The sequence below is a fragment of the Macaca mulatta genome, chromosome 5 (assembly GCF_049350105.2).
Source record: "Macaca mulatta isolate MMU2019108-1 chromosome 5, T2T-MMU8v2.0, whole genome shotgun sequence".
NCBI lineage: Eukaryota > Metazoa > Chordata > Mammalia > Primates > Cercopithecidae > Macaca > Macaca mulatta.
Genome location: NC_133410.1, coordinates 111,624,217 through 111,642,037, shown reverse-complemented (window position 1 = coordinate 111,642,037; position 17,821 = coordinate 111,624,217). Strand labels below are relative to the sequence as shown.

At 39.6% G+C, this 17,821-nt stretch overlaps 1 protein-coding gene across 4 annotated transcripts in view; it reads left to right on the top strand.

Moving 5' to 3' along the window:
- Positions 1 to 14,370, top strand: part of SLC39A8 (solute carrier family 39 member 8) — a 104,485-nt gene extending 90,115 nt beyond the window's left edge. For all 4 annotated transcript variants that reach the window (XM_078002033.1, XM_078002034.1, XM_015138880.3 and 1 more), the window contains 3 exons: positions 7,656 to 7,863; positions 8,080 to 8,264; positions 12,847 to 14,370. In XM_078002033.1, coding sequence (XP_077858159.1) covers positions 7,656 to 7,863; positions 8,080 to 8,264; positions 12,847 to 12,996 — 543 coding nt within the window. In that variant the 3' untranslated portion in view covers positions 12,997 to 14,370. The remainder of the gene's footprint in view (positions 1 to 7,655; positions 7,864 to 8,079; positions 8,265 to 12,846) is intronic.
- Positions 14,371 to 17,821: the final 3,451 nt, after the last annotated feature.

Here is a 17,821-nt window from a genome sequence, read left to right as displayed (position 1 = left end):
TATATTCTGTTGATTTGGAGTGGAGAGTTCTGTAGATGTCTATTAGGTCAGCTTGGTCCAGAGCTGAGTTCAAGTCCTTAATATCCTTGTTAATTTTCTGTTTTATTCATCTCTCTAATATTGAAAGTGGGGTGGTAAATTCTCCCACTATTATTGTGTGGGAGTCTAAGTCTCTTTGTAGGTCTCTAAGAACTTGCTTTATGAGTCTGCGTGCTCCTGTACTGGGTGCATATATATTTAGGATAGTTAGCTCTTCTTGTTGCATTGATCCCTTTACCATTATGTAATGCCCTTTTTGCCTTTTTTGATCTTTGTTGTTTTAAAGACTGTTTTATCAGAGACTAGGATGCAATCCCTGCTTTTTTGTTTCTTTTTTTTTGCTTTCCATTTGCTTGGTAAATATTCCTCCATCCCTTTATTTTGAGCCTATGTGTGTCTTACATAAGATGGGTCTCCTGAATACAGCACACTGATTGGTCTTGACTTGTTATCCAATTTGCCAGTCTGTGCCTTGTAATTGGGGCATTTAACCCATTAACATATAAGCTTAATATTGTTATATGAGAATTTGATCCTGTCATTATGGTGCTAGCTGGTTATTTCACCCATTAGTTGATGCAGTTTCTTCATAGTGTCAATGGTCTTTACATTTTGGTTTGTTTTTGCCATGGCTGGTACTGGTTGTTCCTTTCCATATTTAGTGCTTCCTTCAGGAGCTCTTGTAAGGCAGGCCTGGTAGTGACAAAATCCCTCAGCATTTGATTGTTTGTGGTGACAAAATCCCTCAGCATTTGATTGTCTGTAAAGGATTTTATTTATCTTTCACTTATCAAGCTTAGTTTGGCTGGATATGAAATTGTGGGTTGAAAATTCTTTTCTTTAAGAATGTTGAATATTGGCCCCTACTTTCTTCTGGCTTGTCGTGTTTCTGTAGAGAGATCCGCTGTTAGTCTGATGGGCTTCCCTTTTTAGGTAACCTGACCTTTCTCTCTGGCTGCCCTTAACATTTTTTCCTGCATTCCAACCTTGGTGAATCTGACCAAAACTTGGTGAATATGTGTCTTGGAGTTGCTCTTCTTTAGGAGTATCTTAGTGGTGTTCTCTGTATTTCCTGAATTTGAATGTTGGCCTGTCTTGCTAGGTTGGGGAAGTTCTCCTGGATAATATCCTGAAGTGTGTTTTCCAGCTTGATTCCATTCTCCCCATCACTTTCAGGTACATAAATCAAATGTAGGTTTGGTATTTTCAAATAGTCCCATATTTCTTGGATTCTTTGTTTGCTCCTTTTCATTCTTTTTTCTCTAATCTTGTCTTCATGCTTTATTTTATTAAGTTGATCTTCAATCTCTGATATACTTCTGCTTTATCAATTTGGCTATTGATACTTGTGTATGCTTCACAAAGTTCTTGTTCTGTGTTTTTTGACTTTATCAGGTCATTTATGTTCTTCTCTAAACTGGTTATTCTAGTTAGCAATTCCTCTAATTTGTTTTCAAGGTTCTTAGGTTCCTTGCATTGGGTTACAACATGCTCCTTTAGCTCAGAGGAGTTTGTTATTACCCACCTTCTAAAGCCTACTTCTGTCAGTTCGTCAAATTCATTCTCTGTCCAGTTTTGTTCCCTTGATGTTGAGGAGTTGTGATCCTTTGGAGAAGAGGCATTCTGGTTTTTGGATTTTTTAGCCTTTTTTATGCGAGTTTTCCCTCCTTTTGGTGGCTTTATCTACCTTTGGTCTTTGCTGTTGGTGACCTTCGGATGGAGTTTTTGAGTGGTCATCCTTTTTGTTGATGTTGATGCTACTGGTTTCTGTTTGTTGGTTTGTAACAGTCAGGTCCCTCTTCTGCAGGTCTGCTGGAGTTTCCTGGGGATACACTCTATATCCTGTTTGCCTGGGTATCACCAGCATTGGCTGCAGAACAGCAAATATTTCTCTCTGCTCCTTCCTCTGGAAGCTTTGCCCAGAGGGGCACCCATCAGATGCCAGCTGGAGCTCTTCTGTATGAGGTGTCTGTCGAGCCCTGTTGGGAGGTGTCTCCCAGTTAGGAGGCACAGGGGTCAGGGACCCAGTTGAGGTGGCAGTCTGTCCCTTAGCAGAGCTTGAGCACTGTGCTGGGAGATCTGCTGCTCTTTTCAGAGCTGGCAGGCAGTAACATTTAAGTCTGCTGAAGCTGTGCCCAGAGCCACCCCTTCCCCTGGGTTCACTGACCCAGGGAGATGGGAGTTTTATCCATAAGCTTCTCACTGGGGCAGCTGCCTTTCTTTCAGAGATGCCCTGCCCAGGGAGGAGGAATCTAGAGAGACATTCTGGCTACAGCGGCTTTGTGAAGCTGTGGTGGGCTCCGCCCTGTTTCAACTTCCAGGTGGCTTTGTTTACACTGTGAGGGGAAAACCACCTACTCAAGCCTCAGTAATGGCGGATGTCCCTCCTCGCACCAAGCTCGAGCATCCCAGGTTGACTTCAGACTGCTGTGCTGGCAGCGAGAATTTCAAGCCAGTGGATCTTAGCCTTCTGGGCTCCATGGAGGTGGGATTTGCTGAGCAAGACCACTTGACTCCCTGGCTTCAGCCCCCTTTCCAGAGGAGTTAATGATTCTGTCTTGCTGGTGTTCCAGGCACCACTGGGGTATGTAAAAAAGCTCCCATAGCTCACTTGGTGTCTGCCCAAACAGCCACCCAGTTTTGTGGTTGAAACCCGGGGCCCTTGTATAGGCAACCTAGGGAATCTCTTGGTCTGTGGGTTGCAAAGACCTTGGGAAAAGCATAGTATCTGGGCTGGAGAGCACTGTGCCTCATGGCATGGTTCCTCACGGCTTCCCTTGGCTCCAGGAGGGAGGTCCCTGGCTCTTTGCACTTCCTGGGTCATCACTCTGCTTCTGCTCACCCTCCGAGGGCTGCACCCACTGACTAACCAGTCCCAAAGAGATGAACTGGGTACCTCAGTTGGAAATACAGAAATCACCTGCCTTCTGCGTTGGTCTCACTAGGAGCTGCAGACTGGAGCAGCTCCTATTCGGCCATCTTGCCTGTCAGTAAAAATTCTTTAAGTAGTGTATTAGGCATAAAAATAAGATAGATTTATTTATTTATCTGTTTATTTAGAGACAAGGTCTATGTCTGTCGCCCAGCTGGAGTGCAGTGGCGTAATCATAGCTCACTGTAACTCTCCCACCTCAGCCTTTCGAGTATCTGGGAACATAAGCTCATGCCACCATACCTGGGTAATTTTTTTTTTCTTTTTTTTTTTTTTTTTTAAAAAATGGAGTCTCGCTGTGTCACCCAGGCTGGAGTGCAGTGGTGATATCTCGGCTCACTGCAAGCTCTGCCTCCCGGGTTCACACCATTCTCCTGCCTCAGTCCCCTGAGTAGTCAGGACTACAGGTGCCCACCACCATGCCCAGCTAATTTTTTGTATTTTTAGTAGAGATGGGGTTTCACCGTGTTAGCCAGGATGGTCTCGATCTCCTGACCTCGTGATCCACCTGCCTCAGCGTCCCAAAGTGCTGGGATTACCTGGGTAATTTTTAATATATTTTTCGTAGAGACGAGGTCTAGCTATGTTGCTTAGGCTGGTCTCGAACACCTAGCCTCAAGCATTCCTCCCCCTTGGCATCCTAAAGTGCTGGGATTACTGGCGGGAGCCACTGAGCCTGACCTAGACCCCTTTTACTCTCACCTCTTGGTTCTTGGATTTGTGCATTCTCTACAGAGAGATGACACCATATGCTTGGCTGCCGAACCTATGGACAGAACTCCAACCTCTCAGGGTGTTATCTTTTGGCTTGCACCCTGGCTGAGGCTTCATCAGGACATCTCATCATTCTGTCAAACGGGTTGCTACTAGAGGGTGCAGGTGATGTGATCCATGAATTATATGGATTGAGCCCATTGTCTCACTTCCTTTGCTAAAAAATGGTTAGGAGATAGTTTTCACAGGAAACTTTGGCTATATATATCAACTTTGGTGCGCTATAAGTCCATGAATGATGGTGCTTGCAGAGGCACTAAGGCAGGGAAGACATATATTGTATATGTCTATCTTTGTGAGTCCAAGAGCATCCCCTTATAATGGGAGGAATCCAATGGAATCATTCTGCTACCACATACAGCCATCTGGTCCTCTTGCCCTGTTGGGCAGTGATGTCTTTCTGGGGGCTCAGCATCAGCCTTGGCTTTTGAAGGTTGGGACTTCTTTAGTGCTGGAAAGCCAGATCCCCCTTGGTAGGGGAAGAGAATGCTGAACCTATATATAGCCTCCCTCAGCACCACTCTGGCACTTTATATGTGGGCCCATTAAGCAAACATTTGGATGGCTGAGGAAGGATACTGAGTGACAATCAGATCTTCTTGTTCACTTTATTATTGAAACTATCCTCTGTGATAGCCTTTTATGAGATTCAGTGGAATAGAATTAGATTCGCATTCTGCACTTATTAAAAGAGGCTCATCCATATATTCTTCACCTCCTCCTTTGTGTCCTTCTTGTCTATGTCCTTATCTTTCTCCTCCTTTTATTCCTCTTCCTGCTCCTCTTACTCATGCTTGCTCACTTCCTTCTCCTTCTTCTCTCTGTTTTCTTTTTCCTCCTTCTCCACATGCCTCCACGTTGTCCTCCTCCTAATCATCCTTCTCTTTGTCCTCTTCCTCACCCTCCTTCTCATCCTCCTTGTACTTGTCTTCCTCATGCTCCTCCTCATTCTTCTTCTCCCTTTCCTTGTCCTCCCTATTCCCCCAGACCTCCTCCTCCTCTACAACTTTCTCCTCCTTCCTTAAACTGTTCTGCAAGTAAACCCATTTGTTTTCTCCATTTTAATTTCTAAGTACTTTTTTTTTTAATTTTGTTTTTTCCCCTCCAATTTATGTTGGGATTCAACATAGTCTCCCTCTATCTTTATAACTTTGGTGTATGATATTCTTTCTCCCCCATTCTGATAATACTACACATTGCTTTGACTTTCATCCCCATTAATAACTAAGTGAAAGGTGTTACGAGTCTTGCTGAAGATTACACGGTAATTCTTCTCAGATCCAAGCTTGAACTCAGTTCCAGATTCCAGACTTAGGGTCTTTTCACTAGGTTGAGTTGCCTCATCATGGCTGAGGGTAGAAATAGCCTCATATTTAGAGTAAACTCAGACAAGAAAGCAAGGAAGTGAACAACAATAACAACAGAAAACAAAAATTTAAAAAGGAAAGAGAGAGATAGGCATAGTCACTAACTTAACTACAGGAACTTGAATTTAGTTTTCTCTCTGCTCAGTGATTTAATTCTAGGTGAATTAGAAAAGAAGTTTCTGTGAATGTTTGCCTACTTTGGTTTGTTCCAAAACTATTAAAAACGTATAACTCTTACCCTGCTCAACAGTATCATTTGGGACCAAAACTCATCGAGCTAATATGAGGCATAATAAATAGAGTCAGTAATATCTGTACTTAGAGGTAAGAGAATCATTCCTGATATATTAATTTAATTTCTTCTGTAAAATTAAGGGTGTTTGTATACAGATTCTGTATGTGATATCAGGTAGTCAAGACTTGGTTTTGTAGTCTTCTTCTGAAATCATCACAATAAGGAAATTTTAAACATGTAATTAGATAAATTAGATTGGAAGATGAAAACAACTGCTTTAATTCAAAATAATTTCATTAAGTATATCACGGCAGTAAGTTTTACAAAGCCCAGGTCACTTCCTCTGTGGCATTCCCTACGACCACCTTTGTTTCTATTTCAGCTTTAATTGCTTCCCGCTCTGGGGCATTTTTTATGCAAACCACCCGATCCACCTGTGCTAAATTATGATTGTTCATTGTGTTGTTCATTTAAGATATAGCTATACAGTAAAAAAAATCCACATTTTAAGAAAAGATAGAATTATTTTTATGCAGATAAACTTTGTTTCTTAAAATAAACAAGATTCGATACTTATTCAATGTTGCGTCAGTTGTTCAGGAGAATTTTCTGAGAGGTGGGGAAGTCTCCTTGGAATTACCGTCAGATCCTATTACAGAGAAGAATCCTCCTCCCGATATGTTTGTAGTAGTAAAGCACTGTTGCCAAAAATGCCCACTTACTCTTTTTTTGTATCCCTGGGTAAGTTTACCAACCTTTTCGCGCTTTAATTTCCTCAACTATAAAATGATGGTAACAGTTGTACTTTCCTCATAGAATTGTTCTAGATGAATTCGGTATTTGAAGTGCTTAGAACAGTGCCTAGCACATTAGAAATGCTATATGCCTTTGCTGTTTCTATTTCTACTACAACCACATTGGTGATGACAATGATGATGAATCCTATTACCAACAGTTTCCCATTCATTTCATATTAATTAAAAAATATATTTGCTCCAAATGCTTTTATCTGTGCCTACAAACAAAAATCCAAAGGTGCAAATTTGCCACTAATGAAACAGTAAAGAGATGTATTGCAAGATTTAAGGTTGATTCTGAAAGTGTTGGTCCCCAAAGTGTTCGGAGTAGTGAAGTGACATTGGAGTAAATGTAAAACCTCTCAGATGGTTGCTCTGAAGTAAGCCCTCTCTGTTGGATATATATTGCAATTTTTAAAAATGTATCTGTATATCTTATGACTTATTTCTCCAACGTAAATACACCTCTTAAAGACAGAAGCTGTGTTTTCCATTTCCATGTATTTCTCATAGCATTCAACAGAGTGTTCTACAGATTTCAGATGTTCAATAAATATAATGATTAGCTGCTTAGGCAGAGGTGAGAGGAGGAGAATTAGGAATAAAATGTTCTCCAGTTAATTGCAAACTGCTTTCATACTTAAAAATGAATTTGCATTTTATCTTTTTCTACAACTTCTGGAAAGTGTTTTAGTTGGCATTTGTCTGTACAATTTGATTTGATTTTGTACAATTTTGTAAATTTCCTGGAAATCTAAATTCCTACAAAGAGTCCATCATAGGGTTTTCTATTTTTATTATTGTTTCTACATGAAAAGAAGTGTTAGTGTAAAGGCTAGCCTGTTCCATCTACACTTCATGCAATTTGTTAAGAAAATAATTAAGCTTTGGAGCTTGTAGGAACCATGTTGTTACAACCCAAACCCTCCACATGGTACCTGGAACACAATGGAAACTCAATAAGTTGTTGATAAATAAACAAATCATTTAGTACAATGTCTTCATTTTACAGTTGAAGGAACTCTGTGATAACTTGCTCACTGTCACATGGTGGCATAGGAGGGATTAGAACAAATGTTCCTAATATCATCATGCTCTAGTTGTGGATTTCATATTTAAATTGTAACATGAAAAAGACTTTAAGTTTAGTCTTTGAATAACTTCCTTCATTTTAAATCTTGTGTATAAATAAATTTCTTAGGTTAATATCTGCTGCATTTTAGAAAGGCAGTAGGAAGAAGTTTATATAAGTCAAAAGGATTGTTTTAAAGGGAAAGTAAAGGAAAATGTCTGTTAGTGGCTTATTCAAGGTGTGTCAGTTGATTAATTTCCTTTCTCTCGACCATAAGTCTTATTTTCTCTGTTATGTATTATTAGGGTTTCCTAGTTACTCTAAAAGACTTTCTGTTGGAACAATTTGTTTTTTTCAAGACATAACCCATCTCCAACTTGTCTGTATTTCTAAGACTTTCAAGAAATGTTGGTTATCATTTTAATTGGTTTTCTGCTAGGATGGAAAAAAAGAGCCAAGTTCATGTACCTGTTTGAAGGGGCCCAAACTGTCAGAAATAGGGACGATTGCCTGGATGATAACGCTCTGCGATGCCCTCCACAATTTCATCGATGGCCTGGCGATTGGGGCTTCCTGCACCTTGTCTCTCCTTCAGGGACTCAGTACTTCCATAGCAATCCTATGTGAGGAATTTCCCCACGAGTTAGGTAAGGAGCTCTGCTTATATTGTAAAAGTCTGCTTACTTCTTGATTTCAGTGGAATGAGACTTTTCAGGTGACATGCTCTTAAAAGCCTTCTGATGCACTAAAATGAAGACCTTGTTGGACATTGATGATTATCTTTGATCTCATCCAGAAATTAAAAAGAAAAACAAAAACAAAAACAACTCAACTATTCACTTGATATTTTCTTCTTCTTCTAGGAGACTTTGTGATCCTACTCAATGCAGGGATGAGCACTCGACAAGCCTTGCTATTCAACTTCCTTTCTGCATGTTCCTGCTATGTTGGGCTAGCTTTTGGCATTTTGGTGGGCAACAATTTCGCTCCAAATATTATATTTGCACTTGCTGGAGGCATGTTCCTCTATATTTCTCTGGCAGATATGGTAAGAAGCTTAAAATTTGTATTTTGTTTTAATTTAAAATTTGGAAATGAGTATCTGGATTATGAGTTAACTATGGCTGGCCTTCTGCTTTCCGCAGTGCGGAAGTCCTTTCTGTTGTAATTCAAAACATTCCCATTTCAACAGATCATTCTACTTGAGTAGTTTACACTAATAGTAATTTGAAACTGATCCTCATTGGTTCTTTAAAACATAATCATATTGTTTGAAGGTGAAATGATTTGTTTTTGTTGAAGTAGAGATATTTTCCTCTATCTCTATTCCCCTTGTGGCTGGCACATCTTGTCTTATAGTATGTCCCTATAGGACTTTTTCTCCCTCTTTTGTGTCTGTGTCACATTTGGAAGAGGAATAACTTATCAGAGTAAATAGCATTTTGTTATTTCAAAGTTCTAAACAGTGACAGCTTTTTGGGTTAAACTAAAATTGGTACACTAAAATTGGTAAAATTTTGACAATATTTATTTGACATAGTATATATTTATATCTGTTCAGTGTCTGTGTCTTTGCATCTGTGTGTGTGTGTGTGCTCAAAAGAGTGTGCATGGCTGGGTGTGGTGGCTCATGCCTGTAATCCCAGCACTTTGGGAGGCCAAGGTGGGCGGATCACAAGGTCAAGAGCTCGAGACCATCCTGGCCAACGTGGTGAAACCCTGTCTCTAATAAAACTACAAAAGTTAGCCGGGCGTGGTGGCATGTGCCTGTAGTCCCAGCTACTCAGGAGTCTGAGGCAGGAGAATCGCTTGAACCCGGGAGGTAGAGGTTGCTGTGAACCGAAATCGTGCCACTGTACTCCAGCCTGACAACAGAACAAGACTCCATCTCAAAAAAAAAAAAAAAAAAAAGAGTGTGCATGTGTGTGTAAGGAGAGAGAATATCCTGTGCATTTTCAAATAAATCATGGACATCTTTCTAGAAAATGATAATATGGTAGTGTATGAAAATCAAGGACTATTTCTTTTGTATTTGGAACTGGATATATTACATACATAATTTAATAATTTAATTTTTTTCATCTGCATTCTTACCTCCAAATTATATTTGTCTAGCTCTGTTCATTGTTCTCTGCAGACCCTCAGAAGAGCAAGGATTTAATCTCTTAGAACCAATGCTACATTTATAACTTTTTTCACAAATTAATATCTCATACTGTCTTATAGTCATTTTACTTTCTGATATAAGAACAGAATCTTATTAGAGTTGCTCAGTTTAAAGAAATAATACTAAGAAATAATACTCATCCTGGAGTGAGCAAAATAGGCACAGTTCAAGGAGCTTTTCCATTCGTGGGGCTTTTCCTCTAGAAAGAGGGAATCCTGAAATTAAACAACAACAACAAGAAATCATACAGATGACTAAATAATTACAAATAATAAAAAATGCTATGAAATAAGAAAGTAGAATATATGATGAGAGATGATAATAAAGGAATCTAGAATAAACTAGGATTGGCTAGCAGAAGTGTTTTAGCAAGATATAAGGTAAAAAGTGAAGGATTTAGTCCACTGAAAAATTAGAGAAATACAAGTTCTGGTAGAGGTGATGGTAGGTGTGAAGATTTTGCTGGGTAAACTTGAGGTCGTGAAAGAATGGGATAGGTGAAGCATAGAGAACGGGTAATGGAAAAGGAGAAAGAGAACATAAAATGAGGTAAATTCCATCCCACTGATTGATTCAGTTGGGGAAAAATACTGCTTCAGTACTTTTACTCTTGGTGATGCCTGAAAGAACTAGATATTCCTATTAAGCTATCTGTTCTAAAACCTTTGAACATCCAAAGTAAATGACATCATATCGCCCCTCCCAGCATTCTATTACAGGAGCACCTTGTTTTATTGCACATTGCTTTCTTGCACATTGAAAGCTGTGGGCAACCCTGCCTCAAGCGAGTCTGTCAGTGCCATTTTTCGAATAGCATGTGCTTATTTCCTGTCTCTGTCACATTTTGTTAATTTTTGAAATATTTCAAACCTTTTCATTATTATTATGATATCTGTTTTAGCGATTTGTGATCAATGATCTATGATGTTACTATTATGTTTTAGGGTGCCATGAACCACATTCGTATAGAATGGTGAACTTAAGTGACAAATGTTGTGTGTGTTCTGCCTGCTCCCTAATCAGCCATTCTCCCATCTCCCTCTCCTTGGGCCTCCCTATTCCCTGACACACAACAATGTTGAAATTACACCAATTAATAATCCTACAGTGGCCTCTAAGTGTTCAAGTGAAAGGAAGAGCTGCACATCTATCATATTAAATCACAGGCCAAAATGATTAAGCTTAGTGAGGAGGGCATGTTGAAACCCAAGGCAGGCCAAAAGCTAGACTTTGTGTGCCAAATAGCCCGGTTGTGACTGCGAAGAAAGGATTGATGAAGGAAATTTAAAATGCTACTCCAGCGAACACACAAATAATAAGAAAGCAAAACAGCCTATTGCTGACATGAATAAAATTTAAATGGTATGGATAGAAGATCAAAGCAGCTACAATGTTCCCATAAGCAATAGCCTATTTCAGAGCAAGGAATAATTCTCTTCAGCTCTATGATGGCTTACAGAAGTAAAGAAACTGCGGAAGAAAAACTGGACGTTAGCAGAGGTGTGTTCATTAGGTTTAAGAAAGAAGCCATCTCTGTGACATAAAAGTGCCAGGTGAAGCCGCAAGTGCTGACGGGAAGCTGCAGAAAGTTACCCAGAAGATCAGGCCGGGCGCGGTGGCTCAAGCCTGTAATCCCAGCACTTTGGGAGGCCGAGACGGGCGGATCACGAGGTCAGGAGATCGAGACCATCCTGGCTAACACGGTGAAACCCCGTCTCTACTAAAAAAATACAAAAAAAAACCTAGCCAGGCGAGGTGGTGGGCGCCTGTAGTCCCAGCTACTCGGGAGGCTGAGGCAGGAGAATGGCGTAAACCCGGGAGGCGGAGTTTGCAGTGAGCTGAGATCCGGCCACTGCACTCCAGCCCCTGGGACAGAGCAAGACTCCATCTCAAAAAAAAAAAAAAAAAAAAAGAAAGTTATCCAGAAGATCTAAGATCACTGATGAAGGTGGCTACTCTAAACTAATAGATTTTCAGTGTAGCTGAAACAGCCTTCTGTTAGAAGAACATGCCATCCAGGACTTTCCACACTAGAGAGAAGTCAATGACTGGTTTCAAATCTTCAAAGGACAGGCTGACTGTCTTACTAGGGACTAATGCAGCTGGTAACTTTAAGTTGAGGCCAATGATCATTTACCACTCCCCAAATCCTAGGGGCCTTACGAATGATGCTGAATCTACTCTGTGCTCTAGAAATGGAACAACACAGCCTGGATGATAACACATCTATTTACAGCATGGTTTAGTAAATATTTTAAACCCACTGTTAGGACCTACTGCTCAGAAAAATAAAATAAATTCCTTTCAAAACATTACTGCTCATGGACAGTGCATCAAGTCACCTAAGAGCTCTTACGGAGATGTACAAGAAGATGAATGTTGTTGTTGTGCTTGCTAACACAGCATCTATTCCGCAGTCCATGGATCAGTCCATGGAGTAGTTTGGGCCTACAAATCGTATGTTTTCAGAATAATCTGTAAGTCTATAGTTGCTGTAGATAGTGATTCCTCTGATGAATCTGGACAAAGTAAGTTGAAAACTTTCTAGAAAGGACTCATCATTCTAGATGATATTAAGAACATTTGTGATTTGTGGGAGGAGTCAAAATATCCACATTAACAGAAATTGGAAAGAAGCTGATTTCAACACTCATGGATGACTTTGAGATGTTCAGGGAAGGAAGCAACTGCAGAGGTAGTGGAAATGGCAAGATAACTAGAATGAGAAGTGGAGCCTGAAGATGGGACTGAATTGCTGCAATCTCATGATTAAACTAGAATGAATGAGGGGTTGCTTCTTATGGAGGAACAAACAGTGATTTATTGAGACAGAATCTATTCCTGGTGAACATTGCTGAAATGACATCAAAGGACTTAGAATATTCTACAAACAGAGTTTATAAAACAGGGACAGAGTTTGAGAGGATTGCCTCCAATTTGGAAATAAGTTCTACTGTGGGTAAAATGCAGTCAAACAGCATTGCACACTACAGAGAAATAATTTCATGAAAGAAATAATAAATTGATGTTGCAAATGTCATTGTTGCCTTATTTTAAGACATTTTCACAGCCAGTCCCATCTTCAGCAACCACTACTCTAATCAGTCAGCAGCCATCAAGATGGAGTCGAGACTCCACCAGGAAAAAGATTACAACTTACCGAAAGCTCGAATGATTGGTAGCATTTTTTAGCAATAAGGTATTTTTTAAAATTCTGGTATATACATTGCCTTTTTAGATATTATGCTATTGCACACTTAATAGTCTACAGTATAATGCAAATATATCTATTGTATGCACTGGGAAACCCGAGAATTCATGTAACTCACTTTATTGAGATGTTTGCTTTATCACACTGTTCTGGAAGCAGACCCACACTATCTCCGAGGTATGCCTCTAAGTGACTGTTTTGTGGTTTGCCACAAGATGGCAACAATTATCTAACAATGTATCTGTCTTCTAGTTTCCAGAGATGAATGATATGCTGAGAGAAAAGGTAACTGGAAGAAAAACCGATTTCACCTTCTTCATGATTCAGAATGCTGGAATGTTAACTGGATTCACAGCCATTCTGCTCATTACCTTGTATGCAGGAGAAATCGAATTGGAGTAATAGAAAATGGAAGATGGTGTTGTTAATAAAGGCATTTAATAGATAAAAACATCTCCAAAAGGGATTTTGAAGCTGATCCTATTTAGTTAAAAAGATAATTTTGCTTTCAACTGTAGGTCAAGAAAACTAATTATTGGTGTCAGTCTGTGAAATAGTCCATTCTTTGTTGTTAAAAATGCTTCAGAAGGTTTTCAGTGTCAGTCGGAGATGCCTGGTATATAGGAATCTTTGGGAAATACCTATTTTTCAGTATTTCATGCATACTGGATATCACCATGAAGCAAGAGACATGCATTCTATAATCATGTAGACACTCAGACTCGAGAAAATACAAGTTACCTCTTGAAAGCCTTTAAAACTCTATGGTAGGATCAAAGGTTCAAGTGGTTTCAGAGAGGTTTTATTTCAATTAATCTGTTCTAGTGCTTTCAAGAGCAAGTACATCAAAATGTAGAAGGTAAAATGTATGCAACACTAATATAAATGATTCCAAGTCTTTAAAGAGCCAAAGAAAAAAAGATTTCTCACAGCTTTTTGTTCTGTTTTGTATTTCAATTAGGAACTTACAGGATTATTTTGAAAAACGTTCTAAAATAATAGGAGTTAGGAAATTAATAAAGTTTTGCTAGCCCTGCTAAGTTCAGGCTTAGAGACTTATCGCTAAGTGTAAACTTCACCAGATTCACGAAAAGCTGGATAGCTTTTTTTCTGACTTATGTTGTGGTTGCACCCCTCACAAATGGCAGAACAGTATGTAAAGCTCGTAACACCTCAGTTTCAGTGCACCATGTGTTTGCTTTGTGAAGGTGAAGAATATGTTGGTTTAGAGAAAGAAATTGGATGTAATTTTATGCAATTTACTTTTAAAGACGAACATAATTAGTTAGCAGAGAATATTTTAATAAATGCAAAACAACAGCTGGACTGCTGTACATCAAGGACTGATTAACTGGAAAACATATGTTCCTTATGTGTGATCGAGAGCTGTTCAGAAAAGACTTCTTTGTGTTCAGCCTACACTTTTCCATATGGCATACCTTGAAAAAAATTAGCACACCATGGTTATTTTTCTACCTTTTATAAAAGATAGAGCCTGTTTACTCATTTAGAAGATAGAGAAAATTGGTCTAAAATTGAACATCTTAGATTCACACTCCCAAGTCACTTAAGGAAAGATGATTTGATGGTGAGGAAAATGATGGACAAAGCCCAACAATGATCTCAGGAATTACATTTTCCAACAGACCAAAAAATGTTTTCACGTAGCAGCAATGCGGATTTGGTGAATATTTAATATATATTTTAGTATATATTTCACTTTATGAACTCCAATTAAAAATTGTTTGACCAAATAGTAAACACCTTTTGAAACCATGCATTGTGTCATTTGTTATTTAATATGGGTCCTGTTGAGTGACTACCATGTATCTGGTATTATGGGGGAAAGATATAAATAGGAAATCAGTGATGTGCTCAAACTGCAAATCTAACCCTGCCATGGCTTATTTCTATACCAGTTGCTTAGCATGGCCAACCCGAGAGTCCACTATTTTAATAATCCCTGAATAGTAGTATGATGATTTCTCATTGCTTAGTAGGGCCCTACCTAGTAGACTGTTTCTGATTTACCACATCTAAAAGGGTTTCTTTAATGAGGTGCTTAAAGTTTTAAAAAGTGAACTAGTTGAGAAGAGCCAAAACAGCACCACGAGTTTACCAGACAGTTAACATAGGTGTATCAACAGCTGATTACTGATGGCCTGTGCCAGGGGAACATTAACTGCCAGTCTGTCCTCCATACTCTGGTTGGCATCATCTTCCTTTAGGTCTCACTTTGGAGACCAGACTTCTGTGTTCATTTAAGGTCCATTACAGTAAAGAGGTTCTTAACCCTATAATAAATAAGATTCTCCAACACTGATGTTACTACAGCTTCTTTCTCACTGATACTTTGCCTTCCATACAACTGTGGGTGGCAACGTCTGTGTTGTATTGCTTTTCCTTAGCTTCCTTTCTGTGCCGGGTATGCACAAGGCATTCTCTCATGGCCATTTCTCTTCCATACTGGAAATTTCCAATTCTGGATATTCCCAGAATCAGTGAGTTAATGAGTAAGATTTCAGGCAAGCTAAGGCAGCCGGATAAACTGAAGACTTCAAATACCTGTTTCATTAATTCTAAGACATGCATTTCCCCAAATGGTATGCTGTAATCACCGACAGCTGGGTGGCATTGTGAAGGTAGTTATACGTGCCTGAATATGAAAATCATCTGTTGCAATCTGGTAATGCTAAGAAAATGCCAGTAGCACTGTGTTTAGGATTCGATGGTGTATGATAACAGGGGATTATCTATGTTAGGTTTACTTTCCTTCTTATAAAAGCATGGAAGGAGCAGTGCAGGACTGGCATGGCAGTTCCATGGTGGTTGGGAACCCAGACTCCTTTGATCTGTCAGCTCTGCCATCTTTAGCTTGTGACTCCCACCTTCAAGATTGCTTCATGCTCTAAGATGGTTGCTAGAGATTCAGCCTTAAGGTCTAAATTCTACATAGCCAGAAGGAGTAATGGGTAGAAAGGCAAAAAGTTCACACCCAGCTCTTCATCCCTCTTTAAGGAGCCTCCAACAATCTCCACTTGTATTCAATTACCAGTATTAATCACATGGCCATACCAATCTTCAGGAGAAGCTGAGAAACATTGCTTTCAGCTGGATACATTACCAGCAATAAAATCAGAATTCTCTTACTGAAAAGAAGCCCTGAATGGATGTCGGCTGTCTCAGGTACAGACAGGCTTGTATCAGTTTAATTCAGAAACTTATGACTCCAGATTGTTCTTCTGCAGCCAGTTTACGAAACTGCTTTTTGTAGGGATTCTCATGACTTGTTTCAGATCACTCCCTTGTCACTTTAACTATTTTAATTCTACTGGTCCGTCTGAGCAGTTTTGCCTAATAACCAGTATTATTCTTTACACACTTGTACTACTTGTCTTTATAGTTTCTCTGTCTTAACCTCTTGCGAGTAGTATTTATTTACCTTGAAGAAATCCTATGTTTTTCACAGGATGATCTAAATTCTAAGGAAACGGAAACAAAACTCTTTTTCTATGGACTTTGATCTTTCTGTTTAAAACTCTTCTGATTACTGAAGCCATATCCAGAACTATGAAACTAAGTACTATTAGCACATACTGGCAAAAATAAATGTAAAAAGCCACTTATTTCTCCCCCTGCCCCATGTGGGTTATTATAGCTAGTCAGTACAAGAAAAGTTGGATCTGAATAGTTTATCATCTGATTCTTGTAGATAATTAAATGGGCTACTGGTGACATCAAATCTCAACTTCATTTACTTTGGATATATACGGTAAGAATACCAAGGAACAATTTTAATGGGTAGGGCTTGCATGTTTTAAAGTTTATACAATGGCTTAATTCCTTCTGCAGTGACTGTGCATGTTATCCCCACAATAGTATAGACCAACTAGTAGTAAAACCCCAGTGAGGCAACACGTGGATAATTTATTGCCATGCTTATGGTCACCAGCAGGATGTTTGCTTAGGGGTCACAGGAAAGAAAAATAAAGATGAAAAGTTATGGAAATCTTGGAAGAATTCAAAAAGGAAATTCTTCCTTCTCTCAAAAAGCTGAGGAAGTTTATAAAACTTGTATCAGTCTGTATTTTGTGGCAAGCTCCATTAGCAGACGTCACAGACACTGCGGATGGTGTCTGACTTCCAGGAAATAGAGAGGCTCAGAGGAGGGCTGCAAAGTGCCTTTGCAGGTGAAGTGAGGAGAGTTGTTGCTACCTCAGCTTGACCTTCAGTCCTAGAGTTTGTTGGGACAAAGGGTAGTTGGATATTCCCTTGGTCTAGTGTGAGCCGAGTGGTGTATAAGATCTGGTTTGGAACAATTTAAAATCTTGTGTAAGAGGGGTGCTATCTTGAAAATAGAAGAAGGTCAGTACTGAGTGGACTTCTGGAAAACCAAGGACTAAGTCATGTGGGGCAGTTGGAGAACTAGATTACATCACTTGGCAGGAGCCCCTCTGAAGAATCCCAAAAGTGCCTATAAGAGAATGGTTAGTCTTAAGCATTTGTCAGACAGCATTAAGCCATATTTTGACAGTATCTGTCAAGTATGAACGTTTTTATCCCCTCTTTTCTTTCCTTCATCTAAGCACTTAACCCTGGAGGGGCCAAAAGCCAATTAGCGAACAGTGGAGAGTGAGGAAATAGAAGGATTCCTTCCCAGAAGTCTTACCTTTGAATACAAATTGAATTACGGATTGATGCATTGGATTGGACACTTTCTATAATTGACTTGAGACTATGTGTCTTCAAGTGATTGTAGGATTTTATATTCCCCCAAAGTCCTGTGTCAGAACAGCCATTGTGCCACCCCAAGTTTCATCCAGGGGTAGGAGAAGGGCTAGCCAGTCCTTCTCCCCCAAGAAGACTTACAAGGACAATGAGGAACAAAATTAAAGTTGTTTAGTTACCCCTGTGAGAACTGCATGTTAATATACTGATTATATCTGCCCTTTAAAAATTAGTACTTACAACAAGCCTGTGAAATGGGTTCTATTTTTAATACTAGGCCAGTCTGCAGGTGAGAAGTTGCAAAGGAACCACATGCTCAGGGCTGCAGCCAGGCAAGACCATGATCAAAGCCCTCCCACCCACACTGCTGACCTCTTGCAGCAGCTGCAAACAGCAGGAGAGCCCCTTCCTCTTGCAGTATCCCTCCAGCGCCCTCTACTGAGACAGCTCAATATCCTGCTCACTGTAATGGATGGGTGCTAAAGGAATTCTATTCATT